The sequence below is a fragment of the Canis lupus genome, chromosome 11, assembly GCF_003254725.2.
Source record: "Canis lupus dingo isolate Sandy chromosome 11, ASM325472v2, whole genome shotgun sequence".
Lineage (NCBI taxonomy): Eukaryota > Metazoa > Chordata > Mammalia > Carnivora > Canidae > Canis > Canis lupus.
This window is the reverse complement of record NC_064253.1, coordinates 54,792,480-54,810,353: the sequence shown is the minus strand read 5'-3', so window position 1 is coordinate 54,810,353 and position 17,874 is coordinate 54,792,480. Positions and strand designations below refer to the sequence as shown.

The following is a 17,874-nucleotide window of genomic DNA, read 5'->3' as shown; positions in this document are numbered from 1 at the left end:
TGCACTCGCATCCCCGGGCGCGAAGCCCGTCTCGCTTCAGTCGGCCCGGCCCGGCCGGGGCGAGCCCCATTCCTGCGGCGGCCGCCGATGCCGCTGGGGCGGGCGGGGCGGGGGCGCACCCCGCGGGGCCGCAGGGCGCCCAGGCCGCCGCTCCCCGGGCCAGGCGCGCGCCGCCGTCCTTCCTGGGGGAGCAGGGCCGCCCCCGGGGCCGCCCCGCCCCGCCCCGCCCCGCCGCCCGGTTTCGATTCTCGGCGGGAGCCCCTCCCCCGGCCCGCGGCCGCCCGGCTCCCGGGGCTGCATGGCGGGCGCAGGGGTGCCGAGCGGGACGCGCGGGGGGCCCGGCCCCGCGCAGCGCGACGACCCGAGCGGCTGGCACTGCCCGGAGCACGGCGACCGCGTGGCCGAGCTCTTCTGTCGCCGCTGCCGCCGCTGCGTGTGCGCGCTCTGCCCGGTGCTCGGCGCGCACCGCGGCCACCAGGTGGTCCTGGCGCGGGAAGAGGCGGCCCACGTGCAGGTGGGCACGCGGGCGGCGCGCGGGGGTCTAACGGGCGGGGAGGAGCGTGCCGGGCCGGCAGTCGGTTTGCTGGCGGGCTCTGAGCCGCTCGGCGGCCCCCGTCGTTGCGAACCAGCAGCCAAGCTTCAGAAGAGGTGGGTTTGGGAGAGAGAACCGGGGCGCCCCCCGCCCCCCGCCCCGCCGACCGCAGATGGCCTTGACCTCGCCGCGGCCGGTGCACCGCACCGCTTGGGCTGGAAGGTCAGCCTTGAACGGACAGCTCTGGTTTTCTCTTCCCGGGGTTCAGAGTCAGGGGCTGGGTGGGGACGGCTTGATTGACTCCGACCACCCACTCGGCCCTTCCCCTCCACCCATCCATCCCCTCCACGCCAGGTCCCATCCCATGCACTTAACAGCCTGGTGGGGAGCTGTGACAGCCATTTTATTGATAAAAAAAGGAAGGCTCTGGAAGCTGAGCCTGGCTTGACTCCAGGACTCTACAGCTGGCCCTCCTCACCTGTTCATAATCCTAATAAAGGTCAGGGGCTCCAGACCCCTGTTCCAGCCTTGGGGGCAACTTGGTGGCTGCGGTCAAACCCGTCTGCCTCCCTGGGATGGACAGGCCCAACCGTCGTCTCTGACAGCTGATTCCACCACTTCCTCCTCCAAGAAGTCGGCTGTGATTAATGACCTTTCTCTTCACCTTGTGACACCCTTGGAGCTCCAGGATGATAATGTGCCCTGTGGGGTTGGTCCAATTGGTGGAGTCCTGGGTTTAAGTCCTGCCCCTGCCTCCAAGGTCTTCCTTTTCTTATTTATATAATGGTTGTGATAATAATAGCTCCTCAGAGGCTGTTTCCAGAGATAAGGTGGCTGCTTTCCAGAGATGGTAGGGCTTGGTTGTCTCATAAGCAGGTCCACTCGCCTGCCTACCTGCCTGTGTACCACACACCAGCTATTCGCCTATCATCATCCTTCCATCCACTCATCAAACATCCGTTCAGCACATACCTTGTACCATGAATTAACAAGTAGACCAAATCTGATCTGGGGGAGTTCCCTGGCTGGTGGGGTGAGAACAAATGGTGACAATACAACATGACAAGTATTGTAATTGGGAAGCTGGAGAGAAGACAATATGAGGTAGGAATAGGGAGACTAGGAAGACTTCCTGGAGGAGGCCATTGGAACTGTCCTTGAAGGATGAGTAGGATATTACCAGGTCTAGCATGACAGGAGAAGCACCCTGGGCCTGGACTCTCTTTGGGTGATGGCCAGCAGCTAGACTTGAAGTGTTAGAAATCACAGTGGGGTGAGTATGTGCTCCTGGAATTTGAGCTTGTGGCTTAGCATTGTGTCCCCATCCCCACCCACCACCTAGACTACAACCACACACAGTAGCAAATGCTTGTTGGTTGTTAAAATAACAGTAAGAACTTTGTCTGTTGAGTACTTACTCTCTGCCGAGCGCTATACCAAGCACTCTGTGGACTTGTCATTCTCTATAGCAACACTCTGGGGTTATCTCCATGTTTATAGCTGAGGAAACAGGCTTTTTTTTTTTTTTTTAAGATTTTATTTATTCATGAGAGGCACAGAGAGAGAGAGAGAGGCAGAGACACAGGCAGAGGGAGAAGCAGGCCCCATCCAGGGAGCCCAATGTGGGACTGGATCCCCGGTCTCCAGGATCACACCTGGGCTGAAGGCGGCGCTAAACCACTGAGCCACCCGGGCTGCCCAGGGAACAGGTTTAGAGAGGTGAGATCACTTGCTCAGTTCACATGAAAGGGGAGCCAAGGCTCAGACCTAGGAATCCTTGTGTGACTCTGGGGCTCATGCTCATCACAACTTGCTGGGTGGCCCAGCTCTCCACCTGAAGCTGGCAGCCCTTGGCCATTGTGTTCAACTTAGCAAACACTTCCAGATCACTCCCTGGTCCTGTGGGGGAGCCAGGAATGGAGCAGGCCTGCCCTCAGGAAGCTTTCAGTTGACTGGGCAGCCAGACCTAGGCCCAGCAGCCGACTACAAGTCCAGCCATAAGAAGGTCCAGATAGAGGTGAGGTCAAACCTGTGGGGTCTTAAGAGGGCCACAGAGCACACCTTTGGAAAAATGGCAATTGCAAAACATGGAGATTTGGAAGGAAGCCATCTCAGATGGGAGGGAGAAGGGAGCATGAACCCCCACAAACCTCACACATGCAGGTCTTCTGAACCCCAGTCCAGGCCAAAGAGCCATAGCTCCCTGGAATGTAAGTTCCATGAGGGCAGCCCCTATGACAGGGCCTGGCACATAGTAGGTGCTCAGTTAATACTGACTCTATAAGTTAATGCTCTTCCTCTGTCCCCAAGCTGTTTGCCTTAAGGTCCTATTTGAGAAAATCAGGTCATAAGTGGGATTGTTCGAGAAACCGGGGAGGGGGAGTGCTCCATCAGGGTTTGAAGAATATCTGACGTCGGCCTCTGAGGATCCAAGGGACCCTGGCTCCAGCTCATCCTCCAATTTGTCCCATGACTCTGGGCCAGTCATCTCACCTTGTGAGTCTCAGATATGTCAGATGAAACAAAATGCAGGGGTGGGAGATGACCCCTGGGGTGGCTTGTTATATCAAAAGTCACAGTATTAAATATTAATTTTTCCTAACTCCTTCACATACAGAAACTCACCCAAGAATGTTTAAAGCAGTTGGAAGCCAAGCAGCAGCAGCAAGTTGGCAACATAACCCAAATAGAAGACGCTGCTGAGAAGCTCAAGGCAAGTGGACATTTCTTCCTTATTCTAGTTGAGATGTCCACACTTCTCCTCGGACACAAGTCTCTCCTCAATGTGTAGCCAAGGGAAAATAAAAGCGTCAAAGGGGCAAATCAGATTTGGTGGGGTTTAGGACTTCCATAATTTAGGGGGCTCTTTTTAAGAAAAAGAACACAAAATCAAGTGTAAGACCATGAAGGGGCCGGGCCACTGGAGCCTGAAAGCTTCTGTTTTGTTAGCTTTATGTGAATCTGCCCGGCACCCTAGTCTTGCCACATAGCGCCTCGTAAAATGGAGGAATGGCCTTTCCTGCCACCATCACCAAGGCCATTCTCTCAGAGGACTAGTTGTCCATCCCCTGCACCCATAGTCACGAGAAACAAAGCAAAACGTGTTTTAAACATGCAGGTAGCTTTTTGGGTTTCACTGCTTTGTCAAAAGAAAGTGAACAGGATATAAATATATTCCATAAGAAAGTACTTTCTTCAGGCTTCTCCATAACAATGTTTATTTAAATGTATTCTTTTGTGGGCTAGGAATGGGAAGTTGGGGCTGACATTATTGTGAGCTGCCACTTGACTAAAAAAGTTGCCGGTCTTTTGGTTCTTTAATTTGAACTGAGCTGGTCCCTCCACCCCCCTCAGTCTCATTGCCCCCTCCTCAAATTGAGGGCTCAGGTGGGATGCCCTCCCAGGGCCTCTCCTCCTGAGGGCTCTATGAACCCTGGAGTGACCCCCACAAGTCAGGCAGAGACTGGCTCTGATTGTGGGAGTAGCTGGCACCCAGGACTTCCTGAGGCCAGGCCCACAGCAGAGTGGAGATGCAGATGCCCAGGCCAGGCCACAGAATTGGCCCCCTATTGGCCCAACATCCATTGTCCATGACTGCATGCCCCAGCATGCTGGAGGCAGTTGTGGTGTACACCTGTGGCCCCAGCTTCATTATTAATAGTGTCCCTCATGTCTTCTTTTTTTTTTTTAATACCCTGTCTTTTTTTGTTTTGATTTGTTTTGTTTTGTTTTATTGAAGTTCAGTTTGCCAACATATAGTATAAGAGCACTTCTCTGCGGCTCAGGCAAATACATCAATTTGAAAAGATTCGGGAAGGGACGAGGGAGGTGCTCTGCACTGCAAAGCCAGAAGAACAAAATCGGAATACAGATTCACTGTCTGCAAATCTCTGAGTAGATATGGTTGGGGGGCCCCCAAGGAAAGAATTTAGGGCCTGTGTGCAGAGTCTAAGGGGGTACATTTCAGCTTCATCTAAGGAATGGGACTTTCTTTTACCTTCTCCCCAACTTTTAAACTTTTATTTTGAAATAGTTACAGATTCACAGGATGTTGCAAAGGTAGTACAGAGAAGCCTTGTGTACCTTTCACCTAGCTTGCCCCAAGGGTTAGATCTTACCTAACTACAGTGCAATATCAAAACCAGAATTGACAGCGTGGGTATATAATTCTACGTCAATTTGTCATATTCGGGTAATAGGCGCTGCTACCAAAATACAAAACGATTCCATCACCACCGAGATCTACCTGAGGCATCACCTCTATAGTTACCACCCCCACCCCCACCACCCCACCCCCGCCCAACAGTCCCTAACCCCGGGCGATCACTAATTAGTTCTCTATCTCTATGATTATGGCATTTAAGAATGTCATAAAAATGGAACCATATGGTGTATGACCTTTGAGATTTTTTTCACTCAACATAATGCCCTCCAAGTTGTTTTATGTATCAATAGTTCATTCCTTTGTATTGCTGAATATCCCAGAGTCCAGTAGCACAGATGATGTACCACTTTTTTTTTTTTTTTTTTAACCTTTGGTCTATTTTAGGACATTTTAGTTGTTTCCAGCTTAGGGCTAATACAAATCTGCTTTGAGCAGTTGTGTACAGGTTTTTGTGTGGACATAGTTTTTATTTCTTGGGATAAATGCCGAGTGCTGATTGTAGGTTATATGGAGCTGTATGTTTAGTTTTTTAAGAAACTGCCAAACACATTTTGCAGAGTGACTGTGCCATTTTACCTTCCCACCAGCAACTTAATGAGAGATCCAGTTTCTCCTCTTCCTTGCCAACATTCAGTATTTGCACAAGTTTGTGTTTTAGCCATTTTGGTAGGTGTGCAGTGATACCTCATCATGGCCTTCGTTTGCATTTCCCCAGTGGCTAGTGAGGTGGAGCGTCTTCTCATGTGCTTAGGGGCCACCTGTCCATCCTCTTTGGTGAGAAGTCTCCTCGTGTTAGTTTTGTTTTGTTTTGTTTGTTTTTATCACTTCCAGATCGGTTTATTTTTTTTTTACTGCTGAGTTTGGAGAATTGTCTGTATATTCCAGATAGGAGTCCTTTGTCAGATATGTGGTTTATGAATATTTTCTCCCAGTCTGGGACTTGTCATTTCATTGTCTTCACAGAGGATTTTGCAGAGTGAAAGTTTTTAATTTTGAAGAAGTTCCAGTTTATCCATTTTTTTTTTCTTTTATGGATTATGCTCTTGGTCTCGTTCATGACTGAGAGCTCTTTGTCTAACCCTAGACCTCAATGATTTCCTCCTTTTTTTTTCCTGAAGTTTTATAATTTTACATTTTACATTGAAGTCCATGATTCCTGTTAATTTTTTATATAAGTTGTGAGATTTAGCTCAAGTTCTGTTTTTTTTTTCCCCTGAGGATGTCTAATTGCTCCAACACTATTTATTGAAAGACTGTGCTTTCTCCTTTGAATTGCTTTTGTCAAAAAATCAATTGGCCATACTTGGGTGGGGCTATTTCTGGGTTCTCTATTCAGTTCCATCGATCTATGAGTCTATCCCTCTACTATTATCACATGGTCTTGATTGTTATAAGTGAGAGTGAGCCCTGAAGTAATTGATGCCTCTCTCTTTTTCAAAATTCTTTTAGCTATTCCAGTTCCTTTTGCCTTTCGTTTAAATCTTAGAAGGATCTTGTCTATAATCTCTACAACTTTGTTGGGATTCCAGTAACATTGTATTCAGCATGTATATCAAACTAGAGAGAATGGACATCTTTACTGTGTTATCTTTGCACCCGCGAACACATATCTCTTCATTTATTTAGATTTTTGTTTTCTTTCATTACCATTTTGTAGTTTTCAGCGTGCAAATCCTGCACATGGTTTATTAGACTTACAGCTCAGTGAACCTAGGAAGGAGCTAAGAAGAATGAAGTTAGTGGTCAGCATTTTAAAGATTATTTATTTATTTGTTATTTGACAGAAAGAGTGAGAGAGCACAAGCAGGGGGAGCAGCAGAGGGAGAAGCAGACTCCCTGCTGAACAGGGAGCCCCCCACAGGGCTCAGTCTCAGGACCAGGATCATGAGCTGAGTCAAAGGCAGATGCTCAGTCGACTGAGCCACTCAAGCGCCCCGGCAGTCAGTGTTTTAAAGCTGTGACTGATTCATTGGTTGACTGGTTGATCTGTATAAAAATTTTTTTAAAGATTTTATTTATTTATTCATAGACACAGAGAGGCAGAGACACAGGCTCCATGCAGGGAGCCTGATATGGGACTCCATCCCGGGTCTCCAGGATCACACCCCAGGCTGCAGGCGGTGCCAAACCCCTGCGCCACCGGGACTGCCCTGTATAAAATTAAAAAAAAAAAAAAAAAAAAAAAAAAAAAAAGGAGGATCCCTGGGTGGCTCAATGGTTTAGCGCCTGCCTTTGACCCAGGGCGTGATCCTGGAGCCCCGGGATCGAGTCCTGCGTCGGGCTCCCGGCATGGATCCTGCTTCTCCTTCCGCCGGTGTCTCTGCCTCTCTCTCTCTCTTTCTATGTCTATTGTAAATAAATAAATAAAATCTTTTAAAAAAATAAAATAAAAATTTAGATGTGGAGAAGTAGGAAGATTTGGCCTTTGAAGGCCTACACTCCCACATGGGAGCTTTATGGTTTCAGGTATTTAACATTTAGGTGTTTAGTCCATTTTGAATTTATTTTTGTGTATGATGTAACAAAGTGGTCCAGTTTCATTCTTTGGGACATAGCTCTCCAGTTTTCCCAACACCATTTGTTGAAGAAACTGTTTTTTCCCCATTGCATATTCTTGCCTCCTTTGTCAGAGATTAATTAACCATATAATTTAGGGTTTATTTCTGAGCTCTCTATTCTGTTCCACTAATATATATGTCTATTTCTGTCCCAGTACCATACTGTTTTCATTACTTCAGCTTTACAGTTTATCTTGAAATCTGGGATTGTGATTCCTCCAGTTTTGTTTCTTTTCCAAAATTGCTTTGGTTCTTTGGGGTCTTTTGGGTCCACATATGTATACAAATACATAAAGAACTGAGCAGCCCGGGTGGCTCAGCGGTTTAGCACTGCCTTCAGTCCAGGGCCTGATCCTGGAGACCCAGGATCGAGTCCCACATTGGGCTCCCTGCATGGAGCCTGCTTCTCCCTCTGCCTGTGTCTCTGCCTCTCTGTGTGTCTCTCATGAATAAATAAATAAAATTTTTTTAAAAAAATGAAAAAAAAACAAATACATAAAGAACTTAACTCCTCAAAAAACAAAAAATCCAATTAGAAGTCTGCAGAAGACAGGGTGCCTGGGTGGCTCGGTCAGCTAAGCGTCTAACTCTTGGTTTCAGTTCAGGTCATGATCTCAAGATCATGAGATCAAGCCCTACATCGTGGTTTGTGCTCAGTAAGGAGTCTACTGGAGATTCTCTTCCTCTTCCCCTCCCCACAGCCGTGCATGCTTTCTCTCTCAAATAAATAAATAAATCTTTAAAGAAAAGTGGGCAGAGACATAAACAGACATTTCTCCAAAGAAGACATCCAGATGGCCAACAGACACATGAAAAGATGCTCAACATCACTACTCATCAGGAAAATGCAAATCAAAACCACAATGAGGGGCGTCTGGATGGCTCAGTTGGTAGAGCATCTGACGCTTGATCTCAGGGTCATGAATTTGAGCCCCACATTGACTGTGGAGTCTACTTAAGAAAAAAGAAGAAATGCCGACAGTGAGATACCATCTCAGACCTGTCAGAATGGCTAAAAAACACAAGAAACAGTAAATGTTGGCGAGGATGTGGAGGAAAAGGAACCCTTGTATACTGTTGGTGGGAATGAAAACTGGTGTAGCCACTCTGGAAAACAGTCTGGAGGTTCCTCAAAAAATTAAAAATAGAATTACCATATGATCCTGTAATTCCACTACTGGGTCTTTACTTAAAGAATATGAGAACACTAATTCAAAAAAGATTCATGCATCTCTATGTTTATTGTTTATTTATAATACCCAAGATATGGAAGCCACCCAAGTTCCATCAACTGATGAATGGATAAAAATGTGCTATATATATATATATATATATATATATATATATATATACACATACACACACATAAACACACACACACAAGGAATATTATTCACCCATAAAAAAACAATGAAATCTTGCCATTTGCAACAACATGAATGGATTTAGAAGGTATAATGCTAAGTGAAATAAGTCAGAGAAAGACAAATACCGTATGATTTCGCTCATATGTGGCATTTAAGAAACAAAGAAAAAGACAAACCAAGTAACAGACTGCTACCTATAGACAACAAACTGGTGGTTGCCAGAGGGGAGGTGGGAGAGGGGGATGGGTAAAATAGGTGAAGGGGATTAAGAGTACACTTACTGTGATGAGTACTGAGTAGTGTGTGGGATTGTTGAAGCATTATATTGTACACCCAAGACTAATAGAACCCCATAGGTTAATTATATTGGAATTTCTTTAAAATTCAGCCATACTTCAAGCTAACCACTGGTCACATTTTAAGGTTTTTTTCCCCGTACGTGTATATGCTTTCATATAGTTTGAGACATACTCTCTATACACTCTATTATCATGTCCCCACTTTGTCAATGAGACATGATGGCTCGTTTCCTTCTGTGATTTGTCGTTTGTATCATCATCTTGTCTTCAGTAGGTGTTTTCCATGGTGTTCTGTATGCCCTGGGTTGTGAGAGCACCTCTTCAGAGAGCCCTGTGGCTGGAGCATCTGCAGGGTACTCTGTCCGTTTCAGTAGTTCCAGAATTGTTTTAATATGAATTTTTCAGTTTTGAGGTCCCATGAACTCGAATTTGAATTCTTCTTGATATAAGCCTGCTCTTTGATTTGTTTTGCTGGTGACTCTCTTTTGCCCATGACCCCTGATGGTTGACAAGATTCCTTGCCCCTTTCCCAAGCCAGTGGGTAGAGTTTTTCCTGTGCCTGCTTCGTGGATAAAGCAGCTTTCTGTGCACCTGGGTGCAGGTGGCAGGCGCCCAGACAGCCAGGCCTCCAGTGTGTGTGGCTGTCACATGTGGTCATTCTGCTCAGCCTCTGCACGGCTCTGACAGAAAGTTCCCTCTTTGTTTTGGGCAACTAAGGCTTTCTGCTTTTTGTTGTCTGTTTGCGGGTTTGCTTTTTGGTTTTGAACTTGGTCATATAATTTAAAAGTTTGCTCATTTCAGCAGCATTTCGATTGTTTGAACGAGGAAGGGAGATTTCTCACGTCAGCTCCTTCTTCCTTATTGACCAGAACTATATGTTGCTTTATTTTTTTTTAATTTTTATTTATTTATGATAGTCACACACAGAGAGAGAGAGAGAGGCAGAGACAGGCAGAGGGAGAAGCAGGCTCCATGCACCAGGAGCCCGACGTGGGATTCGATCCCGGGTCCCCAGGATCGCGCCCTGGGCCAAAGGCAGGCGACAAACCGCTGCGCCACCCAGGGATCCCGTATATGTTGCTTTATATATGAGATTTTTGTTGTTGCTTAAGATCATAACACTTCCCTGTGTCATTAAAAGTTATTTATTGGGATGCCTGGGTGACTCAGCGATTGAGCATCTACCTTCAGCTCTGGGCGTGATCCTGGAGTCCCGGATCGAGTCCCACATCGGGCTCCCCGCAGGGAGCATGCTTCTTTCTCTGCCATTGTTTTTACCTCTCTCTCTCTCCTCTGTCTCTTATGAATAAAAAAATAAAATATTTAAATAAAAGAAGTTCTTTATCAATGTCAGTGTTAGAGACTGTATATTCCATAATACGGATCTACCATGATTAAGCCATTTTCTTAAAGTTGAACATTTGAATCATTTCCAGGTTTTCACTAACATAAAATAACCCTGCAGTGAACATTTTTTATTCATTCTCTTTGGATACACTCCTAGAAGTGATTCATCTGGTTAATGGGCACAAATGTTTAGGACTCTCATGCGTTCTGCTGAACTATGACTGTTGTACTTGTGGCAGAGAGGTCAGGGGCAACCATGCTGTTCCGTATTTGCTTATGTAGGGACATTACTAGGGAAAAGGTCATTTACCTGAAAATTAATCCATAAGACACCTTTGTAAGCAAACAAAAACCAATTAAAGTTCATACATGGTCCAAAGTCCACTATTCAGAAACCAACGAACAAGGCCTAACCAACCATTCTTTCCAGAGAACGATCAAGAAGCCCTTGGTTGGTCAAGAATCCCCAAACAACACCCATTAAATGACTTTTTCCAATATTCTTGTTGATAGGCTGTTTGCTTCCCAATCAGGGCTCCTCAGAGAGCCATGACGTACAGGTGGACAGAAAACTCCACACTCAGGTGCTACCCTAACTCAGACAAGGATGAGGTGCCAGGGTAGCAGAGGGGTTACATTCTCCTTTCTAAATCTTCCCACTTCTGCAGGGAGCTTTTGGTACTTTTATAAGTGGGGAAAAATTATATAAATACATATACTATAGAAATACATATACAGATAAGTTTGGCTACTGTCTGTCGAATCCGGACCCAGGTAGGGGGTTAGGATGTGCCTAGGCTGTCGGAGCTGAAGGGCCCTTGGAGATGGGGTCACCCAGGAAGAGAAGTGACTCATCACTGGTCCCATAAAAAGGCAGAGGTGGATCTGGGACCACAGCTTTATCCATCAGGGCCCACCCAGGAAGACAGAGGCCATTTTGAGGGTTTGGGACAGAGGCAGTGAATGTGGGGAGTGGTGACACAGCATGGGGGAGGCTTCAGAGAAGCCAGCCCAGGGAGGTGGGGGCAGCGAGGCCATAGCTGGATCAGGAGGCACGTTTGCCCCCAGCCTGCCTAGATAAGGGAGGAGGTGAGACGGCCAAGAGCAGGGGCGGGGGCCACCTCGGGGGGAGCTGGAACCAGAGTGGGCCTGTCCCAGGGGAGCTGGAGGGTAGAAGGGACATGGGGATGCAGTCTCTTTTTTTTATTTTATTTTATTTTATTTTATTTTATTTTATTTTATTTTATTTTATTTTATTTTATTTTATTTTATTTTGTTTTGTTTTATTTTTTTGAGGGGGGATGCAGTCTCTTATAGAGACACTGCCTTGGCTGCCTCGCTTCCCCTCACTTCTCTCTAGTTCCTCCTCCCATTGAGCAGACCCAGCCTGAAGGAGGATCTTGGAAATTCCTGTGCAGCAGTCCGCCCCTCTCCCTACCAAGCAGGCGGGGAGGGGGAAGGGACAGGAAATGGACCCGAGGCGCAGAGGCCTAGCCTGGCAGCCGGGGAGGAAATGAACAGCCTCCTTTCCTGGCTCTGCGCCATGGTCTCCCCGTGACCCACCAGAGCTATAGGGACTGAACCACAGCATCGAGTCAGGGGACCGGTGATGTGACAGCAAGCAGCCTTTGTCCCAGAGTGGGAAAAGGAAGACGAGGGCTCAGCCGGGCCGTGCTGCTGTTGACGCTGGCGATGCCTCCCTCCAGGGCCCTGGGCCCACGTGGGCTCCCATAGCAGCCGGCACGCTGTGAACCAAATCCCCCGCCGTCCCACCAGTGACTTTGTCGCTGCCCCAAGTTCTTTCTGTCCCCAGTCCCTAACCTTTTACACTGGACTGTCCCGGACCCTCACCCCAGCCCACTCCAGTCTGGGATCCGGTTCCACTTTGAACCAGTGCAGCCCAAACCACCAGACCACCTACTTCCTTGTTTCATTTTCTCTCCTGTTCTCTCTCTCTCATTCTTTTTAACTGTTTGCATAATCAGTCTTACTGCTTATGTCTTAAGTTTTCTCATGAATGTTTCCAAACAGTTATTCCCAGACTGAGGTGCTGACCACATGTTGTGCCATGAAGTGTATTTGGCACATTCCCCTTTATAAAGTGGAGCTGTGGAAACTGCTCGGAGCAGAGCCGGGTCAGGAGACAATAGACCCCTGCTCTCTTGATTTCTAATAGAAAGACATTGCAGGCATTGCCTCTAAAGTGTGTTTCTAAATTAAGAGGTTTTTTTTTTTTTTTTTTTTTTAAGATTTTATTCTCTGACAGAGAGAGAGAGAGAAAGAGAGGCAGAGCACAGGCAGAGGGAGAAGCAGGCCCCATCCAGGGAGCCCGATGTGGGACTTGATCCCGGGTCTCCAGAATCACGCCCTGGGCTGAAGGCGGGCGCTAAACCACTGAGCCACACAGACGTCCCCTAAATCAAGAGTTTGGAACATGTTTTCTTTCCTTCATGTGGTCATTCTGTAGAGACATATTTGTGTCCAAGTTCACAGACCCATAGAAACCATGCTGTAAATGTAGACTAATTCCCAGGCTAGCCCAAAGCCAATTTAACCTGTACTGCACATGGTTGGTGTAAGCTAACCTCAGAACCTAGCCACTGCCTAGAGCGCTGTACAGGAAACAGACTTAGGAACTCATTCCATAGATCATGCCAAACCACCTGTTCCTGCCCTACTAAAAATAGAATGTGATGTCATGGGGAGCCTGTCCTCTGTGTACCAGGGGCCATTCTGTTGTGGGGGCTGATGTTTGGGCCGAGGAAAGAGCTGGCCTCTGTTTTGCTTTTATTTTTATTTTTTTAAGCTTTCTGTTTTATTTTTATTTTTTTTTAAAGATTTTATTTATTTATTCATGAGAGACACACAGAGAGAGGCAGAGACACAGGCAAAGGGAGAAGCAGGTTCCCTGCAGGGAGCCCAACGTAGGATTCGATCCCGGGACCCCAGGATCACATCCTGAGCCAAAGACAGACGTTCAACCACTGAGCCACCCAGGAGTCCCTGGTTTATTTTTTAATCGTGCTAGTAGTACATGAACACAGGTTCATTTTTTTTTTTAATGTTCACAATAATATATTAGAATATACCAATGTGCAGGTCCTGCACCTCTTCCCAAACATGACCAGAACAGACATATAAATGCCCTTGCAAACATATAGATGCATATACAGGTTTCCCCCACGATCTAAAAATAGTGTTCCTTGAAACCTTTTGTAGGTAGAAAGGGCAAAAAGGAAAGAGCATCCCCGTTTTTTTTTAAAGTTTGAGTCAAGCCACTTCACTTTTAGGAAAGACCTGCATTAATACCTGTTTTCTAACCCAAAGAAACCTGAAGCGGATTTTCACTTTTAGGACAAAAACCATTGCCGTTGCTAATGTAGGTCTTTTGTAAATGCAAAGTGGACCACCGTAGACTTTCAGAACGCAGGCATAATTGTATCCGTATACAATTTTTGTTTAGTTATCTTTTACATAAATAGGATCATACTCTATATATTATTTTATAACTTGCTCTTTTTCCTGTGGGGTCTTGGAGAGTTTTTCACGCCAGGGCATATGGATTCATTGCATTCTTCAGCGTGCGTGTGTGGTAAAATATGCATAACATAAAAGTTAGCATTTTGACCATTTTAAGGGTACAACTCAGTGGGACTCATTATATTCACAACATTGTACACTCATAACCACTTTCTGTCTCCAAAAATTTTTTTCACTACCTCAAATATAATCTCTGTAACAACTAAGCAATTACTTCCCTTCCTGCCAGCTCCTGGAAACATCTAATCTACTTCCTGTCTCTGTGAACTGGCCTCTTAGAGATATTTCATAAAAGGAAACCATAAAATATTTGTCTTTTTACGTCTGGCTTATTTCACATAGTGTGACTTAACAGCCAGTCCGTATTGTAGCATGTATTAGAGCACTGCGTTCTTTTTATTTATTTTTTATTTTTTAGATTTATTTATTTATTTATTAGAGACAGAGAGAGGGAGAGAGAGAGAGGGAGAGAGAGAGACAGCAGAGGGAGAAGCAGACTCCATGCTGGGAGCCTGACATGGGACTCGATCCCTGGTCTTCAGGATCACACCCTGGGCTGAAGGCGGCGCTAAACCACTGAGCCACCCGGGCTGCCCACTGCGTTGTTTTTAATCACTGTTATTTCATTGTAGGAATGTAACATAACATACATAATAAACATATAAACACTTCCCATATTGAAAATTTTGTCCAACTTTATCGCCAACAATGCCGTAGTAAGCATCTTGGTACACAAATGTTCACGCATATGTGAAAAGGTTTTCTAGGATCAATTCCTGTAAGGTGAATTGCTGCATCAAAGGTTATATGCATTGAGACGCTTGGGTGGCTCAATGGCTGAATGCCTGCCTTCAGCTTGGGTCATGATCCGATGGGATCATGGGAATGGGATCGAGTCCCGCATCACGCTCCCCACAGGGGGCCTGCTTCTCCCTCTGCCTATGTCTCTGCCTCTCTCTGTGTCTCTCATGAATAAATAAAATCTTAAAAAAATATATGTGCATTTAAAATTTTGATGTTATCACTGCATAAAAACGCTGCGCCAATAGATACTGTGACCGCAGTGTAAGTGCCTACTCCATGCACCATTCCAGGCTCTGCTATTATTCGTCAGTTAAAATCCTTCCAGGCTGATGGCCAGAAAGTATTTTCTGGCACATTGCTCACTTCCATGACTGTTTGAGAGACCAAGCACCTCTTCATCCAGCTATTGGCGCTTACATGCAGTTGGTCCATTTTCAGTGGAATAATGGAAACATTTCTTTTTTTACTGTATGTGATGGATGATTAGCCTGTGGAGTTTGTTACCTGTCCTGAAGCCATGTTTACAGAACCTTCCCTCTTAGGAAGAGTTTCACTTTTTATGTGATCAAACCTGGTATGGCTACCTTTTAGCTATCTGAATTTTTTAGCTTCCTCTTACAGAGGTCTCAAATTTTTCTAAATAAAATCGCTCTGCATTTCATTCTGATAGTTTTTGTTTTTAATGTATAGTGCTTTAATCCATGTGAAATTTCTTTTTTGTTTAACTTTTATTGTGGAATACCTCAAGCATACCCATATATTTAGAAGCAAATAACAGACATACTATTTTATCTGTAAAACTGTTAGCATGTTATTTGCACAAGGTGATGCATTTTTTTACATACACCTCCATGTTATCATCATCACACCCGTGAAAATTCACAACCATTCCCTTATATCATCATCCAATAGCCAAGCGTTGGTCACATTCCCAATTGTGTTATAAATGTCATGTTTTGTTTGTTTGAATTAGAAGTGAAATAAAGTTTTCAAAATGCATTTCAAAATAAAGTTGGCCTATTTCTTAAGTTAAAAGTTACCATGTTCCTCCACTCTCTGTATGTTGTCTAAATTGGATCTATAAGTTAAATTCAGAGTGATCAGACACAGAGTCTCATTTTTTGGCAAGACTACTTTCTAGGTGGGGTTCTTTTTTTTTTTTTTAAGATTTTATTTATTATTCATGAGAGACACACAGAGGCAGAGACACAGGCAGAGGGAGAAGCAGGCTCCCTGCAGGAAGCCCGACGTGGGACTCGATCCCAGGACCCTAGGATCACGACCTGAGCTGAAGGCAGACAGATGCTCAACTACTGACCCACCCAGGTGCCCCCTAGCTGGGGTGTTGTTTGCATTTTTTTAATATATGATGTAAGATGAGAATCTAACAAATTTTTTTCCAGTGTATGGCTAATTGTATGTTGTACCAATAACATTTATGGAATGGTTCGGTTTCCTCCCAATAATTTGAACTGCCACCATTCTCTCTCCCTCTCTCTCTCTCTCTCTCTCTCTCACACACACACACACACACACACACACACACACACAGATATACACACGAGTTCTTTCCTGAACTATTTTATTTTCTTTATCTTTGTCTATGCCTAAGCCACATGGTTTTAAATCCTGTAGCTTTATAGTTTGTTTTCACATTTAACAAGGCAGCTCATCCTTCATTAATCTTTTTAAAGCAATTTTTGGCTTTTCTTGTGCTTATTCTCCTCCATCATAATTTACCATTTGTTTAATCCACATGTTAAGACTTTGGGATTGCAATGCATTTGTAGACTAATTTGGGAAACAAATAGCGTCTTTACTGTAATGGATCTTTCTAGCCAGGAATATCGTCTTTTCTTCTGCCCTTTCAGAGATGCCTTTTTTAATGCCTTTCAGGATAATTCTCTACTTTTTCTTTATGTAGTTCATTGTAATTTTTGTTAGTTTTATTTTTAGGCATTTTGCTATTTTTTCCCCCACTATCTTTATTTCCTCATGCATTTGCCAATGGGTTATACCCAGTACTTAGGAAAGCTTGAGTTTTACAAGCTGATCTTGTACCTGCCCAGGCACCTCACCGGGTTCCCTTTTTAGAGGTCAGAATTTTTTTCGTGTTGATTATTCCGGATTTCACGGTTGGCAATAATATCATCTGCAACTGGTTTCTTTTCAGGCTCATGCAGAGTCAAGTAAAACCTGGCTGATGGGAAAATTCACTGAACTCAGATTACTACTTGATGAAGAGGAAGTGCTGGCCAAGACATTTATTGATAAAAGCACACAGCTTACCCTGCGGGCGTACAGGGAGCAAATAGAATCTTGTAAAGAACAGATAGATGGCATGCACAGTCTCTCCAGCAGGGTCTGGAGGATCAACCAGGAGCCCGATCCCATGCTGCTGCTGCAGGTAATGCTGGGTTTCTGCCCTCACAGTGGACCCCTGCCCGACCCCCTGTATTTCATTTTGGTTACTGTGGCATTGAGCACAGTGTTTACACACTGAGTGAATGAATGCACAGAGAATTGCCTTGTCAGCATGCAGGCTTTCTTGCCCCCACACAAGTGGTAAGGAAATGTACATTGTTAAGAAGAGTGTATACATATTGGACTAATGACATCATATTAACAGTCATCATTTGGGGGTTGGGGGCCTCTGTGTTCCAAGCACTCTTTGTATCTTAGCTCTAATATTTATTGAGACTCTACAAAGTGGATATTCTCACCCCAATTTATGAATGAGAAATTGAGGCCCAGAGGGGGTGACGTGACTTGTCCAAGGTCACACAGCTGATAGGCGGCAGAGCTGTGATCAGAACCCAGGTTTGACTGATTCCAGAGCCACCGGCATGGCTGCCCGGCCCTCTGCCTTTATACTCTCACTCGAGGCACCCTTCCTGGAAAGGCAGTGTCCTTCCAGCTACTGAGCAGGCTCTAAGAGATGATGCACAGTTTGCTCAAAGGAGGAAGAAAGATGGTGCTCCCTGGCCACTCCTCCACTGCTGGCGGCTCTTATCTTATACTGGGGGAGGGTCTAAGAAACAGCCCCTATGATTCATTGCTATATTAGTGAACACCTGTTGTTCGAGAGTGCTGTGCCTGTTTTATCAAGGAACTGTGGGAGAAACTCCCCTCTTGTGTCAGTACTTCTGGGCAGCCACCTGTCACTGGGATGGCTTTCCTGCTCACATGCCCCTTCCTGTTTCCTTCTTTGCCATGGCTTCTGGGAATCTCAGAGCTAACTAGGTTTCAGGTAGGTTGGCGA

At 45.5% G+C, this 17,874-nt stretch overlaps 1 protein-coding gene across 2 annotated transcripts in view; it reads left to right on the top strand.

The window, feature by feature from the left end:
* The first annotated feature begins 273 nt into the window (after nt 1–273).
* TRIM14 (tripartite motif containing 14) overlaps nt 274–17,874 on the top strand; it is a 29,454-nt gene continuing 11,853 nt past the window's right edge. Inside the window, exons 1-3 of one of the 2 annotated variants that reach the window (XM_025431996.3) lie at nt 274–514; nt 3,150–3,245; nt 16,786–17,019. In XM_025431996.3, the coding sequence (XP_025287781.1) occupies nt 299–514; nt 3,150–3,245; nt 16,786–17,019 (546 nt within the window). In that variant the 5' untranslated portion in view covers nt 274–298. Of the gene's footprint in view, nt 515–2,872; nt 3,029–3,149; nt 3,246–16,785; nt 17,020–17,874 lie in introns of those variants that run through there. The other variant, XM_049116299.1, reaches the window with a different exon arrangement.